We start from the raw sequence: 26191 nt of genomic DNA, 5'->3' as shown, positions 1-26191 counted from the left end.
TCATGCCTCGGACGTGCAGAAGTGGCCAGTTTTAATGAGCAAAATCTGTCTTTTACAAAGAATATGCTGCTGTTTGAAGAGATAGGGAGCTAATAATTTCGTGATATGTGTGTGTATTATGATCCCCCTCACAGGTAACACCTGATTGAGTGCACTTTCTCAAAATGGGTCATTTATTGTAGTTCGAATATACGTACTTGATCAAACACCTCAACCGCTGAGCACTGAGCTGATGTTTAGCTGGGCAGTTTGATATGAAAGGTTGCCTGCTGTGAATTGATCTCCCTGTGGGCGAAATCTATCTGAGAGCATGATGCAGTATGACCTCTGATCAACATGAAAGCATCCGATCTGTAAGTAGACTATATTCAAGGACACAAAAGGTTACAGGTATCCCCTCATATTATCTTTGACCACTTGTGTATCGTGTCTGTAGAAGTTTCTTTGTCATGCTTGCAAGATGTTCTTTATGTATTTTGTCTCTATTTTATACTCCGAACAGTTAACTAGATATTCAATACCTCGTGTATGAACTACTTACAGCACTTAGATTTTGATAATTGTGAGGACTCAAGAAAATTTCAAATATCAACATTATCCTAACTTAGTGTCCACAAGTCTTTGCCTTTACTGTATCGTTGAAGTTGGTAGTAAAACACTTGCACATGTCTACATAGTTCAGAGGACTTGGATTGTATTATGTAGAGATATATATTACACGATTACTAAAAAAAATAATAATATCTTACATTCTTGGAACAAAATGTGCTGATTATATTGAAATAGAGTGTACAGATTTAATAAACCAAACCCATTCAAGCCAGTTCTGGTCTGGCAAGCTTGCCCACGTTTTAGACCTTCTCTCAGGGTAGTCTTGCTTTTTAAAGCTTTACTGAAACGGTTGCGCTCATCAGTGGTGGTGGTGACTACGATAAACATTATGTGGTGTAGAGAACGACTCCGTTAAACATTTAATGGATCTATGGAAGTTGTGTGTATACAGGAAATGCAACTTTCACAGCAAGTGGTGGATTGTTGGGAGAGCTGTTGCTGTTTTGTAATTCATTACACAGATGTGTCAAAGTACAGTGCAGATTGGAGCTATCAGGATGAGGCTAATGGGTTGCATTTTTGAGATCAGTAGACTTTGCTCTCTAAAATACTGTTTTGGTTTTCTCTTGGAGCCACAGAAGATTTTTCTCTGGTTTTCGTACCACCATTTTTTTGTGTGCATAATATACTGTGTGATTAGCGGTGGCATTTCTAATGTGGAGATTTCATTGTCTTTCATGGTAACATGGACATATGACTGAAAAAGAAATGTATTTAAATGCATTATCTCTTCATGTAAATGATCATCTCATTGTTTTGCATGCGAATCCATTCTGGTCTCATTACAAGGGATAGGACTGTGTTTTGTGTTGTTGTTCTTGCACAGGGACATTGAATCAGCACTTAAAGTCTTTTTACATTAGTGAAGTCCATGCATGGTGCAGCTGATAAATCTGACTCTCACAAAGTCACAATGAATTCAGTCAAATCCGAACCCAATAACTTACCTTCAGGTAAATACTTAAATCAAGATTATTTTGTGCCATATCATATGCCTCATGCATTATCCTCACAGGAGTAATGCCTTGTGGTAAAGCAGTTTTTAAGAGGGGTGTAGGGCTTTTTGTTACCCAGTAACAACAGCCCTACACATTAGATGTTTTTATTTTGTAATTGACATTAGTCACTAAATAATGAGGCAATTGGTTATAGCAACATTTGAATGATTGTATTCAGAGTTGTCAATATATAAACAATATTTACAACTATGACACTTGGGGTTTGTCACAAAGAAAATGTTTTATTTGAAAGTCAGCTGTGAGTTAATAAAGAGAAATTTGCATATGTAAGCCATCATTCAATACATAATTGTTTAAGATCCTGCTGTGTTGTGTTGTTATTTCTTTATAGCGAGGAACACCCACACTACAGATAAATGCAATTAAATGAATGCCAAAGCCCACTATAAAACCTCACTGTCCTCTAATACATACTATGTTCATCTAAAACATGATATATCCTTGTATATTTAGAGCAGTTAGTCTTTTCCACATTGTTTGCTTCATTAGCAGTCACTAGATTTACAAAACACTGCATCACGTCCATTGTATTCACAGTCGAGGCCAGTGTTTACATGATCGTACCGCATGCGTGTCTGTGGCCCCTCCCCCTTCGCCCAGAGGGTTGACTCTGACGCGATGGCGTCACTCGCTCACGTAGGGTTCTTGGGCTGGAAGTATTCGCGGCGATGGCGACGACTGCTCGGTGCTGGAGAGGGACGCAGTGAAGCTGGCCTCGGCTCGGATATGACTAATGCTTATTTCGATCGAGGTTTATTTGCTGCGTTAGTAATTGCACGGGCTTCGGGTGAATCTGTGGCTTTTTAACTTCTTCATCACTCCTTTTTCGCTGGTGAGTCCGCCGGTTGTGCTCGGTCTCCTCGGGTGTGTTTTGACAGAGGCCTCCGTGTTGGGTTCCGCCCTCCATCTCATGACAACAAAAACAGTTTGCAGAGAGCTGCGCTAGCAAAACCTGCTAAGGTTAGCTAGCTAGCCAGCTTACTGCCTTGGTCTATGCCACAAAGATACAAATGGGAAATACCAAAGTACGATGAGATAGCAACACAACACCACACTGTTTACTAGTAAACGTTAATGTCGGCTGCTTTCAATCCACATAAGTGTTGGCTAGCAGTAATTTAGCTATTTAACGTTAGCTAACTATTGACGTTAGCTGCAGACAATCGAGCTTAATGGTATCATTAACTTACTCTTAAAAAAAAGGAAGGGCATCAGTGATGTTATGCTTTTGTGTAAGTTAACGTTAATCATTTTTAGTGCCTATCTTAATGTAATTCAGTGAAGCTAACTTTTTACAGTTAGCAAAGTCAACGCAGTTTATCGCCTCGGTCAGTCTTTATTTTTTGCAGATTGGGGCTATTTTGCTTGCGCATGCAGCAGCCTGTGATGCGTGGTGGCCTGTCACGGGACAGGAGTACCGTTAAGGCTCTGAGGGGTTTAGCCTGAACTCAGGACCACACTGAGCTGTGTGTGTGGCAGATATGCTTTATCAGGTAGCACCAGCAGTCAGAGCTGGACCCGTCAGTCAGTGACTTAATGACACACCCCCATTGCTACTTCACAACACTCTCACGAGCAGACGCAAAGTCCTGGTCTGACTTCTCTGCAGTGGGAATTTTGTCAAATTTTTCTGCCCTTTGGCATCGTAAATCTTCCCCAAAAGGTGTGCTGAGGTGCTCATTCACCGACAGTCTCAGATCAGATTTAAGTATCTGTAAGGGTAGCTGACCTTTACAACTATTTGTGGGCCTGTATGCTGAGAGATCTCTAACAGGTTACGTGATTCAAAAAGAGATGTTAGGCGATATCACTTTAAGGACATTCTGTCATGATATCAACATAATTTGGCCTGCACACATAATGTTTATTTTAAGCTAGTACATCTACCATGTCTCCCATTAGCATGTGTTGACCTAGCAGCAGGGGTTTGAAATGTATTTTATGCATGGATGTGTTCTTGTTTCTTTTTGAAGGTAAACATTAAATAGCCGGTTAGCATGACTGAACCATGCCTGCATGTTGGCTAGACCGTCGATTTCCTTTGCTTCTATACCCCATTGGCCTTTTTCCATTCCACAACTGAGTTTAAGTGGTATCTCTGAGCTTGCATGCGAACCACTCTGACCACCAGTACAGCTATATTTGCAAGGGAATCAAACGAGCCTCTGTAGCTTGAGAAAGTCTGCTGTTTGTAAGGAAAACCATTTGCTTTATTATTCAGTTGCATATCTGCCTTCATTTTCACAGATTTCCATGTCTTACTTGTGAGAGTCTCCAAACAGGATCATCAGGACTACTCATTGTCCGTTACTGATTGTCTGTGGTAAGTCTAAAAGTTAAATCACATAACCAACATAACATTTCCAGCCATCTGTTCCTTTTTAAATGTGTCCTCCGGTACATTTGTCCCTCTTTACTATAACTGATGCAACTGAGTATAACAAGACAGAATAGCCAATGTAGTATTTTGATAATGAATTTTATTTATTAAATTGTGATCAGACCACATATAAGAGGATGATGGCTTTGTGCCCCATATATGATTGACATCTCTCAATATTCTGTGTTCCTCCCGTACAGACTGGTCCAGGCAGGAGTTCCTCGTTGGGTGACCCACACTCCTTCACAGGGGCCATGGTAAAGTACCTTTCAGCTCATGCATGCTTCGGACAGTAACTGCTGTGGGTCCCGTGGACCTGGGTGCATTCTGCAGAATCGGGAACTCTCCATTGATTTCCCCTTTCAATCAGCTCTGTTTACCAGGGAGCAGACAGTCAAATCAGCTGCAACAGTGTCAAAGGTCCTTCAAGGCTGCTGTCTGAGCAGGGCAGCTTTTCGTGTTGTATCGCCGCATCATGATACAACCACTGGATCGGGTGTGTTGCCTGTTGAACTGTGTGTGTGTGTTCTTGGCATGCTGCTGTGTGACTGCTGACCCCTGGCTGGCCTCAGCTGGCTGCTCCTCCAGCAATGACCACTTCGTGTATCAGCTCGGCTCATGCCGAGTCAGCATGAGCTGCCGCTGTCAGTTATCTGCCATCTCTTTCGACCACCTTAATCTTTCTTTGCAGACCGTTCGGACTAAACTCTTCTCCTGGCCAAACAGCCCCATAGATTCTTGTTGATGTCTGTCAGCACAAGGCCATTCCACCCTCCCCCCCCACCCCACCCTCCCACCAGTTTGCCTTTGAGGAAGAATCCCTGACGCTGCTCGTATATCCAGGCCTCACATTCCCCACCGATGGGCACCCTCTGTGAAATATGTTGCATAAGACTACCGTGACCTTGAACATTCTGGCCACCATGAAAGCCTGTCGATGAAAACTGCCTTTAAATGAAAAAAATGTCCCGAATTTGGTTTTGCCAACCAGACATTTGATTTAGGCTCTTCTGTCATTTCCAGGGTCTTGTGTAAATGAGTGACTATGTCAATTGCTAGATTTAGAGCGACTCTGGCATCTGTTATATCGTGGCTTGTTGCACAAGGGGTGATTATAGTCAATTGGCCTGGGTTGCACGTTACAGTGTGGGCGGGGAGTAGAAGACATCCATGCAAAGCAGCATGAATGCAGTCCTGTCACGTTGGCTTTAAATCAACTCCCTGTTACAACACGGGTTGTGACACTTCTGACATTAATGTAGAAGCCAATTCAAGCTGTGACAATCTAGACAAAATGGAGAAGTAGCACTTCATTTCCCCCCCAAAATGACGACTGAGACGTCTTTTGTGAAATGTTAACTACCCAAACAATTCCTACAGGGCAGCTTAGTTGTCAAAGCTGTGAATGTGGAGCAGGGTGATGAACAGGAAAATACTCAGCCGGTCCTGGACAGATGTATTAAAAGCCATATTAAAACTAAACAATCTGCCTGAAAGAAGGTTGTGGTTGTTAAAGTGGATACTAGTTCAGCAAAGAGTTATTTGACCTTCTTTCTCTGCAGGAGGAGGAGGTGCAGCAGAGCTTGGAGTGCATCCAGGCCAATCAGATCTTCCCCAAGAAGTCCCCCGTTCTGGAGGAAGAAGACATGCAGGTGAGGAAGTCGCCGCTTATCTTGTGCTGTAAAAAACCAGTTAACCTGTCAGTCATGTGTTTGTACGTGGGTGAGTCGCTCCTCTGTAATCAGTCACATAATCACGGTGACAACATGTGACTTAAGCTCACTTTCAGTTTGACCGGTCTCAGAAGTCAAGTGATATCTGAAGCTCTGTAATCTAAAAATAAGAAGAGACTTACGGTATTTTAATGTCTGTGTTGCTCAGTACTGCAGACGCTAATGCTTTTCAGCCTAAATGGCCATGAGTCCCCCCCCCCCCTCTTTTCTTTTTGTTTTTTTAAAGAGAAGCTGCTGGGTTCTATAAAAAGTTCACTAGTTTGTTCTGGAAAAAGTTTTTGCAGTGGTAAATAAGGGTACATTCTGTACTTTTAAAACCATAGCTGTACCTATAATATATAATATATATAATATATATATATATATATATATAATATATATATATATATATATATATATATATATATATATATATATAATATGAGATAGATCCGGTGATCTGTGTTTGTATGACATGTTGTATCCCCTGCTGTTGCCAGGTTCCCTTTCCTCAGCTGCATGGGGAGTTCACAGAGTATGTGGGGAGAGCAGAGGACGCCATCATCGCAACATCCAACTACCGTCTACACATCAAGTTCAAAGAGTCCGTTGTCAACGTAAGTTATCTTTTGAAAAGTGAGCGACGAGCTTCAAGGTCAGATCTCTAAATAACCGAAGAATGAAATACTTTGTCTCCACTCGAGGCCGGGTGAGAGTGTGTGTGTTAATGCTGTGTGAATGGACAGAGTCAGGGGCCATTGTGCCAGCGCTGTGGTGACCAGACCATTCAAAGCTGATCTGCACTGGCAGCACATGTGACTCCTCACCTCCTCTCCTCTGTTGTTACACTCGCTGCCCGCTCTGCTTTCTCTCCACACTTACCGTTGCCTTGGTTGCAGTGGTTCCACAGGGGATTCATAACAGTCACGCCTTCTCTCGCTCTCTCGCGCTCTCGCTGTCTCGCTATCATGACAAATCATGAGCTACGGGGAAAGCTTCTGGCTGTTTCACTTCCTTCCGTCTGGTGATATTCTAAAGTGTTCTTATTGTCAACAAATCCCATGAAAAGACCAAAAACAGCAATGAAAATATCCTTACCAAGTTTTGGCTGTGTTGTTCCAAAGCGACTAAAACAGTGAGACACTGCGCTGGGTTACATTTTACTTTACATTACAACACGACTGTCGTTTATTTGTTCCACATACGGCATCCTGCAGCTGTAAATGCCCAATAGTGCACACAATCTGGGGCTCTAAATAGTCTCGGGAAGTGCACAGAACTTCCTCCTGCTTTAGTTACAATTGCTACAGTCCCCATCTATTCTACTGAATTATATATTTGTGACCAGGTTTTAAGGATTTGTGTCAGTAAGAATGAATGGGGCTAAGAGCTATAGACAAACTTCCCAGAGCCAGAAAGTATTGACAGATGGCCCAACATGTTGGTTTTAGTCTTTTCATGGGATTTGTTGACCATAAGAAAAGTAAAGCTATAATGTAAAAGTAATGTTTATCAATCTTCAATCTCTTGTTGGTACTGACTGAAATGTGTCTTTAGCTGTAAAGTATCAAAACTGTCAAGTACCAACATTTTCCATTAGGGTTTGGTTAGATTTCAAAACTGTTCTTAGATCAGATCTGGATCCAGCCCCGGGTTTAAATCAAAACGTTGACAGTTTTAGGATCACAAACCATGTTTTAATTGAACCCTAACGCGGTTCGATTGCAGTGGGAACACAATCGGACACAACTGCAGGAAGTGAACCAAAATGCAGGTGATTGAGGGCAAGACTGAGCAGGTGTTTGTTAAGATTGAAACAGGTAAAAACCAAGTGGGAGAGGTCCGACCTAGACTTCTTCAGAAGTCTGATGTTTTACCTCCCATCTGGGCCAAAGAGAGCATGCAGAATATGCTTAATGTTGTCCTCAAAAGTAGTGATGTTTATAGCTGCATTGAGATAAACTGGAGGAGGAGTTTGTCCGAGTTCTAGGGAGAAAACAACTTTGGCCCTGCTGTTATATTATTTGGTCGGCTTTAACTTGTGCACTGTGAAGCCGAACCAGACTAAATAGAACGCAGACTAAAATACTTTTACCCTGATTCATTAAAGCAAAGTTATTGTGCAGCTGTTTGAGTTTAACATGTAACATCTGAGTCTTTTGTTTTGTATATATCCCTTCAGGTAAGGTATGAAAAAGATTTTCGTTTCCATATTGAAAACAGGAACAAGTACCAAATCCCAAATTTTGTCATTTCCTCAAACTGATCCATATGATTACATGTAATTGTTAAGTTAATCAAACCGCCATATGTCTAGGATTTATCCAGTGGTTCTGGTGGTTGCATGCATCTGACTGCTTCCTGCTGTCTTCTGGCTGCCCGTCAGGTTCTGCAGAGGTTAATTGGACCTTAATGAGCCCCGTGGTTCTTGGCTCGCGCACAGCCTCTCTGTGCTCACACGAGCACAGCCAACTTCACACATATTTGGACGGCTTGACGAGGCATCTGCATGCATGACATGGCAGAGTTGTCAGAGCTCGCACATATGGGGTGGGAGGTGCCGCCAGAGAGCGAGAGGCTGCTAACAAGCAGCAGAGGAACTGTGATGTAGATTAGAGGGCAGGAATTAAGTTGTGGCAGCAGGACCCTCGAAACATCCGGAAGGGCTGCTAGTGCGGCCCCTCACGGACCGAAGATAGTTCCAAACCAACGTGCACCTCTTACATTGAACTTCTCTCTGTTTTGTTTTGGATAGAGTTGTTGTTGTTGTGAGGTGTCAGTAAGTACTCTGCAGAGCTGCACGACGTGGAGTGGTTGACTTGTGTGTGTGTGTGTAACTTGTGTGTGTGCCTGTGTGTTAACCGGCTGGAGGAGTAGAATCCTGATCATTCACCCTGTTTAAACACCGGGTGCTAAAATACGTGTGGGCAAAATGTATCCACACAAGCATCGAAGGTGCCAATCTTGAGCGACTGACCTGCTAATTGACTGGCTGCCGATGGTGCACGGCTCTGGACTGTGTGTGAACGGCAGCTTGAGCCTTTTTATGAAACCCCGCTGCGCTGCTGAACACCGCTCTTTTGCTAATTAACGGAGCTTAGTGAAAAGCAGCATAGGTATTTCCCTGCAGTGTTCAAAGTATGCTCTTAAGTCATAAGCACATGACAGTTTTGTACTTTTGGATAATATTTGCCGAGTAAAGATAAGACTAGCTCTGGGCCGAACGGGAACTACAGATGCAGGCTCCTCTGGATCTAGTGTTGAGTGTTTTTTGTTAAGAAGATAATGTACATTAACAGAGCTCAGGAGATGTGACGGGAAAGATTAATGGGATGCACCTGGACAAGTAATCTGTGTGACTTGTATAGTTTTAGCAGCATGTGTCTGAAAGGTGTTTTTTTTTTTTTTTTCATACAATTACATATTTTAATTAAAACGTGAAATTGCTGATTATTTCCGTGAAGGAGTTTCTCCGTAGACCACCACTAATTTACTAATTGGATTGTCAGTTGCAATCTGCCGCACTACTTGTACTGACTGCATGCGTTTAGGTCCGTAATGTATTCATTGTGCTGTTTAAAGTCTGACTGGGTGTAGAGTTGATGTTCCTGCTCTCTCTCTCTCTCTCCACAGGTTCCTCTTCAGCTCATAGAGAGCGCGGAGTGTCGGGATATGTTCCAGCTCCACGTCACCTGTAAGGACTGTAAAGTCGTCAGGTATGACCAGTGATACCCTCCTCAACCTAAAGTCACTCCTACTATAACATCCTCTTTGTTAAAGGTACAGGGAATGTGGTAAGAAAACGCCAAATAACTTTAAATCACCAGCATTTATTCTGACATTTCTCACAGCAGTCCAGACGCAGGATGGTTTAGGTGTTATAATTAGGACGAGTAGGTTGCTATGGTTACCACTTAAACATTACACACACTGCAAAGGTAACGGAGGAATCCTCCAGCTATAAACTGTGTGTTTGACCAAGATGGGCCCAGAATTACCCGAAACCAACAGAGCAGCTTCACCAAGAAACAGAATGAGGTTTGTTTGTTACCGTCAGCAGCACGGTGGAAAGATCCATCAACTGTACTGGTTCATATCCGAGCAGTCCGTCTCCCCTCAACGCTTTGGGAGAAGTGCCCTTCTGTCAACGCTAATTACAGTTGACTAATTAGTGTTATTCACACATTAAAGTGTGAGAGCAGTGATCCAATGTGGATGAAAACTGCCAAACCTTTTTAAAACCCAGCGCCTGAACCAGAAAATAAGAACGGTACAATGTAGGTGAATAAATAACTGGAGCTCAACTGAATGTCTTCTTTTTTTATTTTTATTTTCTTCTATACAGGTTTTCAAGTGAAGCTTTGAATGTCTGCCGTCATATGACATCATCACCCGTAAAAAACTCGTAACGAAATCCTCAATTTGGATTTAAAGGAGTTTTCTTATTAAATCAATCTTCTCACATGAAAATATAGCTTCCTTCGCAGCCACGACTGGAATCTAATTCTACAAATAGTAAAATACTGCTCCCTACCGAGCCTGTTGGTAACCGGTAGCGCTATCCTCACTTCACCCGTCTTTTCAGAAGTAGATGTCATTTTTGAAGTAGCAGCCTTGCGCTTTGATAATATGTTGTAGCTTGATCCAGGTGTAATGATGGCTTTTGCGTTTGATCCACAGGTGTCAGTTCTCCACCTTTGAGCAGTGTCAGGAATGGTTGAAACGCCTGAATGCAGTAGTGCGCCCTCCCTCCCACCTGGAGAACCTCTTCTCCTTCGCCTTCCACGCCTGGTGCATGGAGGTGTACGCTGGCGAGAAGGAGCAGCCCGGCGAGCTGTGCAGACCAGGTACCCGACTATCGCTCGCACGTCCTCGCGTAACCCCCGGTAGAACCTCTGCTCCCCGCTCCGGCCTTATCAGACTTCTCCGCTCTCTGTAGGAGAACACGTGACTTCCTGGTTCAAGAACGAGGTTGAGAGGATGGGCTTTGACACACAGAACGCCTGGAGGATATCTGACATCAACAGCAAGTTCAGGTAATAGTAGCTCTCATTCAGGATGCCTGCTGCTGTTTTGATTTCCCATCACTCCCAGCGAGAAGATGGATCCGTTCTTTGCTTTCATTGGCAAACGGCACAAGTCGGTGTGTGTGTGTGTGTGTTAGACAGTGGGTGTTTGTGTTATTGTACTCCACTGGTGCTGCACCCTGGGCTGATAAGAGCCCGGCCCAGGATTAGGTGTCTGTAGACGGAGACTTTCGTTGAGCCACCACAGCCCTTTGGTGCTCCCACTTTGTCTTTGTTGAATATTTTTGCTCTCCCATCTGCTCTGCCAGGCTTTGCCCCAGCTATCCTCAGCAGCTCCTGGTGCCAGCCTGGATCACAGACAAGGAGCTGGAGAATGTGGCAGCCTTCCGCTCCTGGAAGAGGTTTCCTGCTGTGGTTTATAGGTCGGTGTGTTTCAATCGAGGTAGAAGGTCAAACTTGTGAACAGCCACGCGGCAATAAAAAGCCTTCTTTCTTTTGGATTTTGTTTGTGAAAGGAATTAAACCATCTTCAGATAGCATCTTTATGGCTTTATAGCCGTGTCACTGTGGACAGAGTTTACTTTTGTTTTAAAAACCCTCAGCATACAGCTGATTAACTAATGGATTCTTCCCTCCAGGCTACATTTGTCAATTTGGCTCTATTCAGAGTTTGTCAACATGGACAACACCACTGACTTAACCTGTGAAACACACTGCGTCACGGCAACAGTGAATTATTATTATTATGGTGAATTAAACGGCGCTCGAGAACCTTTGATTTTTTTGGAAACTACTCAAACCAGAAATACGAGACAAAGTTTGGCCACCTATTTGTCTTTGTTAAGAAAATGAAAGAAAAGTCAAAAAATAAAAAAGACTGTTGTGCAAGAGAAATGGATAGATGGTAAATGATGTCATAACCCACATACTGTAGCAGCAAATAGTATTTTCTTCCTGTAAATAAGATTAGATCCCAGATGAAATAAACCACCATAGTCTTCATTTCTCTTGTGTTTTGGCTAACTTCTCCCCGGTCCCCTCCACACACAGGCACCAGACCACCGGAGCTGTGATCGCCCGCTGCGGTCAGCCAGAGGTCAGCTGGTGGGGCTGGAGGAACGCTGATGACGAGCACCTGGTTCAGTCCATCGCCAAGGCCTGCGCCGTGGACGGAAGCTCCCGCAAACACCTGTCCAACGGCGGCTACACCAACGGCACTGACCTGCCCGACACCGACTTTGGTGAGAGGCTCACACTCAGTCAGCCTCACTCGCCCTCTCACTGACTGACATTCAGTACACACACAGATGGATGTTTCCACAATATCTTGCTGTCTGCATGAACAGCAGACGCCGTTGTGCAATGCGGCCCGTTAGGGCTTGTCTGAAGCAGCCAACGGAAACAAACTCACACTTAACTGTTTCGATTCTGATGGTTGTGCCTGGATGAGACTTATTCATGTCTTCTGCACTTCTTGATTGTGATAATGAAGCCCTGCACTCATACAACCTGTACTGAGAGATCATTTTGCTGTGCTTGATGTCCGCATCAGAATCCTCCATGACCAACAGCTCAGAGGTGGAGACTTTGGCCACACAGCCCCACAAGTTACTGATCCTGGACGCCAGGTCCTATGCTGCTGCCGTAGCTAACCGGGCCAAAGGGGGAGGCTGTGAATGCCCAGGTAGGTCTCCTCGGCTCAGTCCCCGGTTACAAGCAGACGTAGGTCAATGGATGCTGTGGATTCAGGAGCTCAGTTAACAGCAAATGTGATTTGTTCCGTGTGCTGAAATGAAAAGCTCCTCCAGCTTTTCTTTCTTTCTTTTCTTTAACCATTTTTTTCCTCCAGAGTACTATCCCAACTGTGAGGTGGTGTTCATGGGCATGGCCAACATCCACTCCATCCGCAAGAGTTTCCAGTCTCTGCGTTTCCTCTGCACTCAGATACCTGATCCAGCCAAGTACGTTTCTTTCCGCCTCCAGGAGTGCATCTGACTTCCTATAGTCGCAACTTTAAAGCTCTGCAGGCTAAAACTATTAAACTCCAAACTTTGCTGTAACTGTCAGTAATCACAGCTGGCCTTGGCGATACATCTGGGCCTGATTTAGAAAGCCGGGCCCAACCCCAAGTGGAGGATCTCTTTCTGCCTGCACTCCCAGACTCAATGCTACATGTAACTGAATCACTCTGGCTTAAGAGGACGTTGTTGAAAGTGATTTAAGAGATCCAATCAGAGGACAAAAATCCCCCCAACTCTAGATCCTAATCCAGCGTTTTTTACACAAACATACAGTACATGTACATACACCTTTGTACTTTCTTTATTTGAGTATTACTCGTAGTGCCTTTTGCACATTTAATGGTGTTTATGCATAAAAACAGCAGGTTACACAAGTTTTTCTTATTGGTGTATCAGTTTACAAAGCATCCATCCATCACAACCAGATTATCCTCCGTCGTGTAAAGATACATCCATTTGGATTTATTGGGCTGTGTCCGGCCAAGCCCCATGTGAGACGCCCCACCAGGCTGGTTTACAAAGCGTGATAGAACTAAGTTGTAGACTTACAGGCTTATCTGTCTCTTTTACATACGCTCTGTTTATGGACGATACAAAACACACATAATGATTTAGATAATGACCCCGATAAGATAAGGCAAGTTTACTCATTTACTCATAATGTAAGTAGGTCAAGGTGTATACATGTCGCCCGCTGGTCATGCAATATTTTGGAATATGACTGTCTGTCGTTTGGTGCTGAGCAGGAAGTGTACAGTGACTTTAGCAGCTAGCTGGTGAACACAGTTGAGCACTTAGCAGACGTGTCGGATAGATTATATGAATGTTTGCTTACACGTGTGACCTTTCAACTTAATAGGTGTCAATATGTTGTTTGTTCGCAGCTTGTTTCTGCTTCCCCCAAGTGGCCAAAAAAAGTTATTGCAGATTTTAAAACAATAAATGCTTATGTACGCATTATGTAAATACAGGCTTACATCAGGACCATTTTACTTATCAGTTCACACTTTGTTTTCTCAGATGGAAAATATTAAGAAACAATAATTACCGAACACATTTACATCATGGTTGTGCTCTCAGCTGTACAAAGTCAGAGACGTTGCTGCTAACTCGATGTAGCTGTAAATGCTGTGGTGTGTGGCACGAGCCCATGCTATGTACTCGTCCTTATCACACACGTGTCTGAGGCGGATGAGGTCCTCTGATGTGCTTGCTTGTTTGATGTCTGTGTGCCTGCAGCTGGCTTTCTGCACTGGAGAGCACCAAGTGGCTGCAGCACCTGTCGCTGCTGCTGAAGGCGGCGCTGCTGGTGGTCAACGCTGTGGACCGAGACCACCGGCCCGTTCTGGTGCACTGCTCTGACGGCTGGGACCGCACCCCTCAGATCGTTGCTTTGTCCAAAGTGCTGCTGGACCCTTACTACCGCACTATTGAGGTACTGAAGTTCCGTCACGGCCCCTTGTGACCTTTGTTAGCATTCTTTATTTTAGTTTTGGGGGTATGTTCCCATGTACACTCTCCTAACATTGACATAGGATATGTAATAAATGTGAGATTTCCACTTCAATATGAGCATTTGTTGTTTCTATGTGAAAAAGAATACGGTGTGTGTGATTGGTCTAAAAGTGTCACACTACCGTTTCTTGTGACGACTTTGTGCAGGGCTTCCAGGTTTTGGTGGAGACTGATTGGCTTGACTTCGGCCACAAGTTTGCCGACCGCTGTGGCCATGGGGAAAACTCTGAGGACCTGAACGAGCGCTGCCCTGTCTTCCTGCAGTGGCTGGACTGTGTTCACCAGCTGCAGAGGCAGTTCCCATGCTCCTTTGAGTTTAACGAGGCCTTCCTGGTGCGTAAAAGTTTGGTGTCTGATGTCAAACAGAACCAGTGAAGTCTGACAGAATCCTGAGGTTAGATGCTTCAGAATGCAGCAGTGCCTCTGTTTCAAGTGTATTCATGTCACTTTCTGATTGTGAGCGACTGATGCAGTTCCAGTCTGGTGTGTTCTTAAGTCGTATTAGGAAGCTCCCGGCATCTCGGCTCTTATTATCATACCTGAAGTGTGTATACAAGCCTCTACGTGTCTGTGTGTGTGTGTGTGTGTGTGTGCATGCAGGTGAAAATGGTGCAGCACACCTACTCCTGTCTGTTCGGCACCTTCCTGTGTAACAGCGGTAAGGAGAGGGAGGACCGCCACGTTCAGGAGCGGACCTGCTCCGTCTGGTCCCTGCTGAGACCGGCGAACCGCACACTGAGGAACATGCTGTACTCCTCCCACTCCGAGACAGTACGTCCTCTGTCTATCACCAAGTGTTGAGCCTTGAGTCCTTTAGGAAGTGGCTACTGCTAGTTCTGGTTTGAAGACAAACGAGGAACTTAAGTTTATGACGTTAAAGAAAATGTCTCAGTGGAATTGAAAACAAAGGGGCTTTTCCAAATCCTACAGGTTCAGACGGCAAGGTCTTCTAATGCATTGTGGGAAAGATGAGCCCCAGAGCTATGCATGTCATAATGTCTTTGGATTTCTCACTAATTGTTTTGGCCTGTGAGATTTTGATTCTTATGGTTACTGTTGTTTATGTGCTGTTTTGCTATTATTTGTCATTTCCCTTCTCTCTTCTGATGACACCGAGCTAAGTTTGCAGCTGTTGTTGCAGGTTCTCCACCCAGTGTGTCACGTACGCAACCTGATGCTGTGGACGGTGGTCTACCTGCCCAGCTCCTCCCCCACCACCCCCTCAGATGACTCCTGCGCCCCCTACCCGGTGCCTGGTGGCAACCCTGAGGATGCGCCCCTGGGCAGGTGAGCCTGGCGCGCTGGCACCCGGCCCCCCCCTCTCTTCCTCCCTCATGTAAGATAAACACAGGTCGAGGACTCCCACAGCCAGACGGGCCGGCCGTTTCAACTCCACTGCTCAGATACTTTGCTCTGCTCGGGCCCTCCCAGTCACAGATACAGTTTTACGCTGTACTTATCTTGTGTCTCATGACAGTCATACCATCGAGGAAGAGCAGCAGGAAGTTGATTTATTTCAATGATGGCATGATTTATGCTAGCTCTAAGTTAAAGATACTAGGTCTGAATGCATTTTTCTTGTTTTAATGAGACTGACGTGATTTATTTGTCGACTAAACATTTTGTAATGGTTGTGTGTGCAGCGGCAGGTTCGTCATAGACACACTGACTCATTATTATGTAATGACATGTTGTTTCCTGAGCATAATTCTTCTTTTGTTTGCCCTTCAGACGTACGAAGACTCGTTCGTTCGACAACTTGCCCAGTGCATGTGAGCTGGGAAGCTCTCTGGCTCCTAACCGCCGCTCCAGTGACCCGAGCCTCAATGAGAAGTGGCAAGACCACCGGCGATCTCTGGAGCTCAACATGGCAGTGGGGCCCGAGGGAGGGGGCAACCCGGACCAGGAGGTGCGGCCTAACGGGGTGGGGCCTTACCCAGACGGAGTGGACTCTGAACTGGAGGACAGCCCGCAGCCCCGGGGCTCGCACGCTGAGCTCGGACAGGAAGCCTCTGTGAGCAGAGCAGCAACGGGAGAGGAAGCAAAGGAGGCGGAGCTCTCTGTGGCGGTGGGCGTGGCGGAGGGCCAAATGGAGAACATCCTTCAGGAAGCCACTAAGGAGGAGGCGGGAGCAGATGTTCAGAGAGAGGGAAGTGCCGCTGTCACCCAGGTCACTGACACCGTTAACACGGAGTCAGAGGAAGTAGCAAAAGTTGAAGAGGAGGATCAGTGTGCTGAGGTCAACGGGACTGAGATACAGAGAGCAGCGCTTGCTAATGGTCACCATCCAGTAAATGGCGTAATGGAGGCTGATGAGGAGGGTGTGTCTCCCCCTCTGCCCACACAGATGGCAGAGGAGCTCGATCAACAAGCAGCTGAGGTGACTCGGGCCCCGGAGGATCTGGAGAAGCAGGATGTAGAGAACTCTTCTATGCAAGAGGAGCTTGCACATGGACCCAGTGAGTCCGGCTCAGATGAGCCAGAGGAGCCTGCAGCCCATAGAACTATAACTAACGGCTTTGTGGACCGGTCGCCTGAAGAGCCAGAGCCTGATGTGGATGAGGAGACCTGCCCTGACCACGGTGACTCGGGGTCAGTGGAGCAGGTGGATAAGAGGGCCTCCCTGATGGAAAGCTCCACAGAGACTTTAACTGAAGAGGCCTGCAGCAGGATGGAGCCACCAGCACAGCCACCCGTCTGTCCGGCCCGTCAGCCCTGCAATGACGGCAGGAACCAACCGCCCTGCTCCAGGAAGGAGAAAGCATTGGAGGCAGGCGAGCATGGCTTTATCAGAACTTTAAACGGGGGCTGCAAGCGACCCTCGGTCAGTGCCTTTCAGTCTGTGAGTGCTGACCCCAGCAGGGAGGGGATTTGTAACGGCGACAGCTCCGACGGGGAGCCCTGCGGAGGACATCACTGGGCCAAATGGAACGGGGAGAGGGTTCCTCTGAGTCGACAGGTGTCCCTAGCGAGCTGCAACTCCCTGATCCTCCATCCACGCGGAAGCTGCTCCCAGCACCGCTGGTGCCACGCCCTGCTGGGCCGGGCCGCCATCAGCCCGGAGCAGCCGTCCCGCAGCCACCTCGACGACGACGGGCTGACCATGCACACGGACGTCATCCAGCAGAGGCTGAGGCAGATCGAGGCGGGACACCAGATGGAGGTGGAGACTCTGAAGAAGCAGGTGCAGGAACTGTGGAGCCGCCTGGAGAATCAGCAGCACGCCGGCTCCCACCGGATCAACGGCGACATGGGAGACGAAGTGGTAAGATGCTGACAGGCCGACCATGAAACTGACCGACCAGCCGATCTGTTTTGCCTCCTGGATGGTTACATTTTAAGTTGTAACTTCAGCATGATGCACTCCTTCACACTCCTTCTGATTGTCTGTGTCTCCCTCCATGCAGACCTCAATGACAGACTCTGAGTACAACCTGGACCCCAACTGTTTGTCTCGCTGCAGCACAGAGCTGTTCTCCGAGGCCAGCTGGGAGCAGGTGGACAAGCAGAACAATGAGGTGAGCAGCCAGGCCAAGATCATTTCAGGGAGGGAAGTAGCTCGCATGTATGGACTTCAGATCTCTTAGAAATGACAGTTGATGATGGTCGATGGCAGCTGAGAACTGAGATTAGTCTGTACATTACAGGTGACTCGCTGGTACCCCGACCATTTGGCAGCCCAGTGTTACGGCTGTGAGAGCAGGTTCTGGCTCGCCGCCAGGCGGCATCACTGCAGGTATGTACTGAGGGTTATCAAGCTGCAGAAGCTCAAACCTTCAGTCACTATCCCTGTCATTGACCTCTCCTGTCTGTCCCGTTGAGGCTTAAAGAGACGTTTCCTCTGTTTAAGATCGCCCCTCTTCGGTTCAGACTGACTTTATGTGTCCCGATACATCCAGACTAGTCTAGATTAGGCTGAGGCAGCTTTCAGTTCACATTCTGCATCTTGATACGTCTTAAATTCATCGTGAGTGACCTTTTCTGGTGGGATTTTACTTCCTCTCCACATACATGTCACAGATTGTGTTTCAGTTTGTTGTCCAGCCTGCTCTGTAATAATTACTTGTTACAGTAAATATGGTTAAGACAATCAAACGTGTCCTTCATGTTTTAAAGGTCCAAGACGCATTTTTAGTAACAAGTGTGTCCTTTCTGCTCTCTCATTAACGGGCCACAGCAGTGATTTAGTATTGCATTTCCACAAAGTTGTGAGAAATGTGAGCGAGAAACTTAAAAAATTGTCCAAATCTAAGCAGCAGAAGTTGAGATATTCTGACTTTTAGGCACTGGTATGAGTCTAAAAACGCTGAGTTCTACATCCCCCATAATGCAACTTGATTATCTTTACTACACCCTCCCTGCCTGGTAAACACCCATAGCTTTCCAACTCCACACCTGCCGTTTGAAATGCAGGTGTTCTATTTTAAATTGAAAACTGAACAACTTTGACCATTCAAAGTACTTCAAAGTATCCGGATATAGTTTGGTGATTTGAGGTGTGCAGAACGAGATCATTCTGGAATGATCTTTTGTTTCATGACCACATTTTCCCCCACTGCTGATCGGACTGAGAGATGAACGGTGGAATCAGGCTCCTTGGATTGAGTACTCGACTATTCGGGGTCAACCCTAATCAATTTAATCACTGAGAGGATTCAATTGGACGTCCAGTTGCTCATCCAGTGTGGTCTGGACTGCAGACAAAGCTGTGTTCAATAATCTGTACTATATTTATCTTATTATACAAATCTCATTTCAGCCATGGATTCAAAACACAGAAGTCTGGAATCACCAGTGTAGCAATGCAGCCATCTCACCATTGTAGCAATCTTAGATTTTAGACGCACATCTTCAGCAGGAAGTGTGTTTTAGTGTGTGACGTGTTCTCCACTGCTCAGGCAGTTCTTATCCATTGTCTGCCCCTCTCTACAGTGGCAGGGAGCCTGTCCAGGAGGTCTGGTGAGATCCGGCTCCCCTGTCCCCTTTGCCACCCCCCACCCTCCACCCTTTTAACCTGGCATCGCTGCACCTACCTCCTACCAATCCCCCCCCCCCCCCATCCTTGCTGCTCCACCCCCTCCTCACCTGTTGCATCTGGTTTCCCTCTCATTCTGTCGTAGTTGTCAGAAAATCTTCAGGGAAGTCTCTCATCTTGTCTGAGATGTATTGACTTGAGTGTGCGTCCTGCTGAGCCAATGTGTTTACATTCAGCGATTTTTAAATTGGCTGTGTGTGAGCAAGGTGCTGTCAGCGGGAGGGAGGGCTGTGATTGGTCGAGGGGCTGATTGTTATTCCACCTGAAAAAAACATTCCAATCTAAAAAAAACAAAAAACTGTGGACTTCCTCAACACTCCTCCTGCCATAGCACCACATCCGCATCCTGCCCCCCCCCCCCCCCCCCCAACACACAACATGGCAGCATGCTGCCCCGAAACCAGCCGTCTGCATCTCACCTCTCAGCAGCTCAGCATGGTACTGGAGACCACTCGGCCCACTTGGTGGTGTAAAAGACCGGAGACTCCGAGTGAATTCGATCTTTTTCTTTAATGATAACTTTTGCTCAGGGTGAGTTCAGGCAGATAGAAGGGGCGGCTGTGTGTGTCAGTGTGTGAGCATGGCCTTACATCCTAATCTGAGCATGGGTATCTGAAGCCTCCAGTGTGACCTGCCTTCCTGTCTAGTGATCTTAGCGTGTTTTTAATGGGCTGAATTATCAAGCTAGCACCACTGAGTGTCGGAGCGCCTCTGCTAACCCGGCACGTAGTGCGGCATCACCGCAGAGTGGAACTGAAAACAGGATGAGGATCATTTCGTCCTTCCACCTGTTTTATCATGCATCCAAAGTGATCGGACTGTGATCAGACGGAGCAACAACAACAAAAAGATCGTGTTTTGTAAATCAGTTTGTTGACGGGAGACCCATTTGTTCGTTAAATGTGGCTTAAACAATCCCGTTAATTCTCATTCAGCTAACTTGGTCCTTGGATCCAAAAATTGATGCGCTCTTATTTTGAAATATAGACAGCATGATGAACAGCAGTTAAAGGATTAGTCTGTCAAATCACATGAAAAGACTACAACCAGCACTGAATTGATCCCAGTATATCACCAGTGTGTCTTATTCCATTGGCCAAAACTATTGAAAACACATCAAAGTGTTGCACTGGGTAACATTTGACACTCTACTCTCACATACTGTCCACCATCCTGCTGATGTAAATACTCACAAGTGCTCCAAATATATACATATATCTATCAATCCGTGGCCGAAAATAGTCCTCACTACATTCACTTCTTTTACTCGTGTTCAACATTTGTTAAAAACAACGGTGCCCATCCTCATCCTAACTATCAATGAGCCTGCCCTTTGGCAGGTTTGAGCTCCAGATAAACCTTAAGCCAGCTTTGAATTCATAAGCGATCTAGACTTGTATCACATGTTTGACAATCAAATCAAGCTAACTCTGTTTTCCATGCATGAAGAACGGGGCCGAGTTCAAATCTAGCGGCTCGTATGCAGAGGAGACTCGTGGTAACTGTAGGTGTGGAGAGGCAGTGACCCGTCTGTGCTTCCCTGCAGGAACTGCGGTAACGTGTTCTGTGCCAGCTGTTGCGACCAGAAGATCCCAGTGCCAAGCCAGCAGCTGTTCGAGCCCAGCCGCGTCTGCAAGACCTGCTACGGCAGCCTCAAGCTGTGCCCGGCTCCCCTGGACCTGGACCTGGAGAAACCCATCACAGCCAGCTCCAACTGAGCTTCAGAGCAGCGGGACAGGATGAGCAGCCGGCCGCCGACACCGGTGCGCCGCTGAAGAAGAGCACAGGAGCCACACAGAATGTCCCATGTACTTTGTGTGTGTGCCTGTGCGTGTGCCGCAGAGATGGAATTTAATGTGTATATACGGCGGAGGAGCTGAATGACGTGTTGGTGAGATGCCGAGCGCTCTGAAAGGTGTGTGTGTGTGTGTGTGTACGTGTACGCTGTGTGTGTGTGTGTGTGTGTGTGTACGCGGTGTGAGTGAGAGAGTGTAATGCACACATTTGCCACACAGATGGTTTGTGGCAGTGACGGGACGCCACTCCGAGGAGTGAGACTGGACATGCTGGTGCCTTGGAGCAGGCAGAGGAGGTGGTCTCACTGTGTTTGCTGAAGTCTCTCGGAGGACTTTGGTCCGTTGAATCATTTAGCAGCTCGTCGGACTGTTACGCATCATCATCTCAAAGCTTGGACTCGTTACTTTGGAGGACGTAGGATCAGTAGCCACGTGGAACATCTCCAGAGACGGTCCCTCAGCTTTGGAAATGTCTGGATAGCTGATGTTTCACAGATGTTGTTTAGGCAACGCTTTAAGGGTCAGTTCACCCAAATTGCAACACTATGTTACCTCACTTGGCTCTCGTGGTATCGAACCGTGACGCAAATCTCATTTCAGGTCGTTTTGGGATCTCATTTCTGAGATTTCTGCTGCCACCCGGAGACAGTGGAGCTGCACCTGTTGTTTTCAATTGTTAATAAGTCATCAGATCATTTTACCAGTCAATCAATTCATATTTTCGTTCTGTAATATATCAGAATATAGTGAAATATGACCATTATATTGTCTAAGAGGCCACATATTCATATTGCTTGATTTGTCCGACTAACGGTCCAAAACTAAAAGATATTCAATTGTATAACAAATACATTTCGTTACATTTGAGAACCTGGAACCAGAGGGTGTTTTCTACAGTTTGACTATTCGATTATAAAATAACTAATTGTTGTTTGTGGCTCACAGTGCTGAAGAATTTCAGAAGCAGTACGCCACCGATTTAGTATTGAACCTCCGATATATCTTGACTTTTAGTCCCCTAGTGTGGTTCAGGGTCCAAAAATGCAACTCAGTCGTGTCTTTAAACTCGATACTTCCTTCCTACCCTGATGACATCATCAGGGTTATATTAGTTTATAATTTTTAGACTTGATCAAGACCCTCCTGAGCCACAGAAGACATTATACAACTTGTTGTCAGTTGTCTGCCTCATGATAAGTGAGCTGACTTTATGTGAAGAATTGATGAAGTGCTCCTTTACAAAATTCATTGGACTCGTTACTGGATCGGCCACAATTTAGTCATTTTGGTGAACTGACCCTTTAAAATGCTCCGAGCTGAATCTCAACTTGCATATTTGGAAAGGAAATATATATTGCCGTGTTTGTGTTACTGTGTTCAGCCCAGAGGACGTTAGAATCCTCAAAGTTAAGCTTTTTGAGGATTTTTTTATTCTCTCAAAGTACTTTACTTCTTTTGAATACTTATCTCGTTCACAGCGAGGAGAGTTTATTATCTTTGAACAGAATCACCCACGTGAGTCTTAAAACGGGACTAGTTAAAAACATGTGACCCTTTAACAGCTGACGGCCGCTCAGCTCTTCCTGCTGACTGACTGTTACTACGCTGACGTGTTGGGGCGTCGTCACTGTGTGTCAGACACAGACTGACCAGCGGAGTAATCTCTCCTGTTAGCCATACCATCACGCCCTTCACTCACAGCAGCCCTGTTGTTTTTATTATTTTTACCCAGCAGGCACTGGGAGCTGAGCGGCACTTTTCAGTCGCTCAGTGGAAATCACTAGCACAGCTGTGAATTTGACACATTTAATTTCCATGTTCAAATTTCCGAAGGAAACACATTCTCATTTTTATTTCATGTAATTATTTTCTCGAGGCTGCCGTAGACCGTGACCTCACTTGTGATCTCCGCTGCGATTGGCTGAGAAATCGAGGAGAGCAGCGGCAACAGAAAGGGCTCTTGTTTTTAAAAGTCTGTAACTCCCTCATGAAATATGTTAGAGAAGCTTCACCGAGACACCCGCTCTGCCTAACACCATTCAATGACTTCCTTACACATACACACACACACACACACACACACTGTTTTGTAAAATAAATTAATAAAATAATATATTCAGATACCTATATAGCATTTAAGAAAAATGTATAGAATCCTTGATTAGTGGCTCACTTAATTAGTCACCAAAAAGTTATTTTATTTTTATTTCTTGTTTCTTTGTTTTCTTGTTATTAATTGCAGAAAAAAAGTATATTTTGCGACCTGTTGAAGATAACGTGTGCGTGTTTTTTTAATAGCGACGCAGGGTGTCCTGTTTTGATGCTGCAGTGGTTTTCCCTCTGAAATGCGATCGTTATTTTTGATTTAATTTATTCAAGGTTTGTTGCTGTTTGAAATCCAGACAATTCAAATGCCACAGGATAATCGGTGTGCGTTGAGAGTGAGAGGTGGTTCTGATCCGGGGCTACGGCGACACTCGATGTCGTTTCTGTTTTGTATCAGCCAATGGCAGAAGGATTCGTGGCTCTAACCATTTCCATATTAGGAGGGGAAGGGGTTAAGTCAGAGCGTCACGTGACCTCCGATCACGTGCGAGACTGAGAATGAAACGAGTGCGTCTGTAGCCAATGAGAAGTCGATGCACTGAGAGAACGGTGGTCCAAAACAAACAGCCTAAACCCAAAATAAACCCCCCCCTCCACTCACCCACACACACTGCTCCATACAAAGTCATCTACAAACACTACCTCTACTTTGTGTGCACACAGATTCCCACTGAGCTTCTAGTAGCTGAGTGACTTTACACATCTACATCATTGGGAATGGCCTTTGTTGTTGTCATTGAATTATTATTTTTTCCCTTAGTCAGCTGTAGAATTAAAGGTACAGCACAAAGTCACAGATGTTCATTTTAATCGTCATCTTATTGTTGAGACTGACAATCTTTTCATCTTTCTGCCTCCATCAGCTTGTCGGGTCAGCAGAGAACGGCCCACTTGTGCTTCGGGATGATAAAGTTTTGACTGTCGGAGGAAATGCATAACTGTGATTGACAGCATGATATTGAATCGTACTCGAGCTTATATCACCGATCATATCTCCTGTTGGATTCAAATCAGCAGATGATTGAAGTGTGCAGTGGCGCTGATGTTGAAAGGTGGTCAGAACAACAGCAGGTTTGAAGTGTTTTTCTCACTGTCCTCCTGTGGAAGTGGTGTTTAAAAGCTGGACCTCCATCTCTCAAACAGAGCGGAAAGTAGGAATTAGTTTGGCCCTTATTCCTGTAAATGTAATATTTACTTACGATGAGCAACAAGAGTGGCATTAACTGTTCAAACACTCATTTCTTTGAGACGGTACGACTGCATTAAACGTGCAGGAAATTCAAATTTTGCTTCGACACAGACCAGCCTCTCTAATCTGATCTGTGTTTTGATATCTGAAGAAATTTAGATAAACTGATCTTTAACCAAGATATTGACTTAACATCCAACGACTATAATGTTGATGTGAAGCTGTCTTGTTATTCTAGAGCAGCGCTCCTATTAACGGATGATTTGTTCCAAGTGTATGTCGTAAATGTTGACAGATGACGTTTGCCATCACTTCATGATCTCTTAAATATAGACGATGAAATGGTACCAAAAGACTAAATTTGGCTGCAATGAGATGCGTAATGTCCCTTGAAGGCCAAAGCTTTCTCCCTCTCCCTGTAAACACATCGGCCGGCGGCAGCATGCCTCCTTACTCTATCGGCACCACCATCACAGGCATGTGGGCCACCACGCTGGTCTTGTTCAACAACCCATGAATGTGAATTCTCTAAAAGATAGGAAAAAAAAGGCTTTTTTTTTTTTTTGCACGTCATTAAGACGACACTGCCTCAGAGTGCATCAAAATAAAGCTGAAACTGAACGTGTGCTGTGCTTTTCAGTATTGTAACGAGCGTCGTGGTTGTATGTGCGTGGGAGGGTCGGGGTCACGTGGTGAACAGGTCATCAGTATGATCCCTTGCTGTGCTTTCTTTTTCCCCTCTCCTGGTCTGCATGCGTTTTATTTCTCTTCACTCACGCTGACGTGCTCCATCAGACGCGTCACAGCAACAGCCCAGTAATTGTGAGTGTGTGTGTGTGTGTGTGTGTGTGTCCTGGTGGAGACTGGTGCCAAGCAGCTTTATTACCCCCCCCCCCCCTTCTGTTTGATAAGCACTTTGAACCTTCTCACGTCTGTCAGAGGAGTGTGTAGCTGTACATAGCGATTTACTTTAAAGAGCATTACATTGTTGTAGAATTAAAGGAAAAATAAACGAGATAAACCGACTGTGGTCTGCTAGCAGCACCTGATATCTGCTCCCACTGATTAACGCTGAACACACACAAAGAAGGAAGACACTTCAATCATGTTTAATGCATGTAGTAGTATACAGCTCTAAAAATCAAGAAAATCTTAAGTTACAGTCTAACATCAACGTCTACTTATTGAATGTAAATTCAAGTGAATACGTAACAGAAAACAACTTGAGAATCCAGATCGGAAAGCGACAAGTGCTGCTTTAAGTTAGTCATGCTCACTGTTGTGGCGGATGGATGTGGTCCTGCCGGCTCTTAAGGAACGATACTAGAAAGTGACGACCCCCGACGGTTACTAGACTTTAAATCACTGCACAGAAACGGGACATCTGTAGCAGCAGCAGCAGCAGCAGCAGCAGCAGCGGACTCGGAGCAAGCGGAGGCAGCGACGGCCAGCCAGACGGCAGGACGTCCGGCGTCGGAGGCAGAGCTGCACGTTTCTTGATCTTACGTTTGCTCAAAACAACACGAGGAACACTTGGAGCAGAACATTGCTGAATAATTGTTTCACAAAGTATGGCCGGACGACGACTGTCAAAGCAATTATATATTATTAAAAAGGCTGATCCAAAGAAAGAAGATGTAACAAGAACAAGCGTTTAACTCCTGTTCAAATCCAGTCTCATGTGCAACGTCTTGCCTCCTCAGACCTCTTTATCATCATGAACTTCAGATTCGAATGAAATATTGATATATTTCGTAACCAACGACAATCTCCCTGTGA

General features: G+C 45.5%; 1 protein-coding gene across 5 annotated transcripts; it reads left to right on the top strand.

Moving 5' to 3' along the window:
* Positions 1–2330: 2330 nt before the first annotated feature.
* Positions 2331–25408, top strand: mtmr3 (myotubularin related protein 3). 5 transcript variants are annotated; one of them, XM_079270312.1, is made up of 22 exons: positions 2331–2463; positions 3879–3954; positions 4212–4268; positions 5574–5663; positions 6224–6340; positions 8479–8502; positions 9357–9439; positions 10404–10570; positions 10663–10759; positions 11059–11172; positions 11801–11991; positions 12303–12434; positions 12600–12711; positions 14011–14206; positions 14434–14619; positions 14887–15057; positions 15428–15573; positions 16018–17551; positions 17694–17804; positions 17934–18022; positions 19219–19245; positions 20868–25408. In XM_079270312.1, exons 3-22 carry the CDS (start codon positions 4266–4268, stop codon positions 21037–21039), a joined length of 3762 nt encoding a protein of 1253 aa, XP_079126438.1. In that variant the 5' UTR covers positions 2331–2463; positions 3879–3954; positions 4212–4265; the 3' UTR covers positions 21040–25408. The 5 variants fall into 5 exon arrangements, with proteins under 5 accessions (XP_079126438.1, XP_079126439.1, XP_079126440.1 ...); XM_079270313.1 differs by lacking the exon at positions 8479–8502; XM_079270314.1 differs by lacking the exon at positions 19219–19245.
* Positions 25409–26191: the final 783 nt, after the last annotated feature.

Source organism: Melanostigma gelatinosum, assembly GCF_949748355.1.
Source record: "Melanostigma gelatinosum genome assembly, chromosome: 6".
Classification (NCBI taxonomy): Eukaryota; Metazoa; Chordata; class Actinopteri; order Perciformes; family Zoarcidae; genus Melanostigma; species Melanostigma gelatinosum.
Note: the sequence above shows the minus strand (reverse complement) of the source record. Positions and strands in the feature narration are given on the sequence as shown.

Excerpts from the sequence above, each read along its gene's own strand:
- mtmr3 (XM_079270312.1), top strand. Across the intron at positions 12,435-12,599 it reads GGGAGGCTGTGAATGCCCAG|AGTACTATCCCAACTGTGAG; the intron begins GTAGGTCTCCTC and ends TTTTTCCTCCAG. Across the intron at positions 14,620-14,886 it reads AGTTTAACGAGGCCTTCCTG|GTGAAAATGGTGCAGCACAC; the intron begins GTGCGTAAAAGT and ends GTGTGCATGCAG.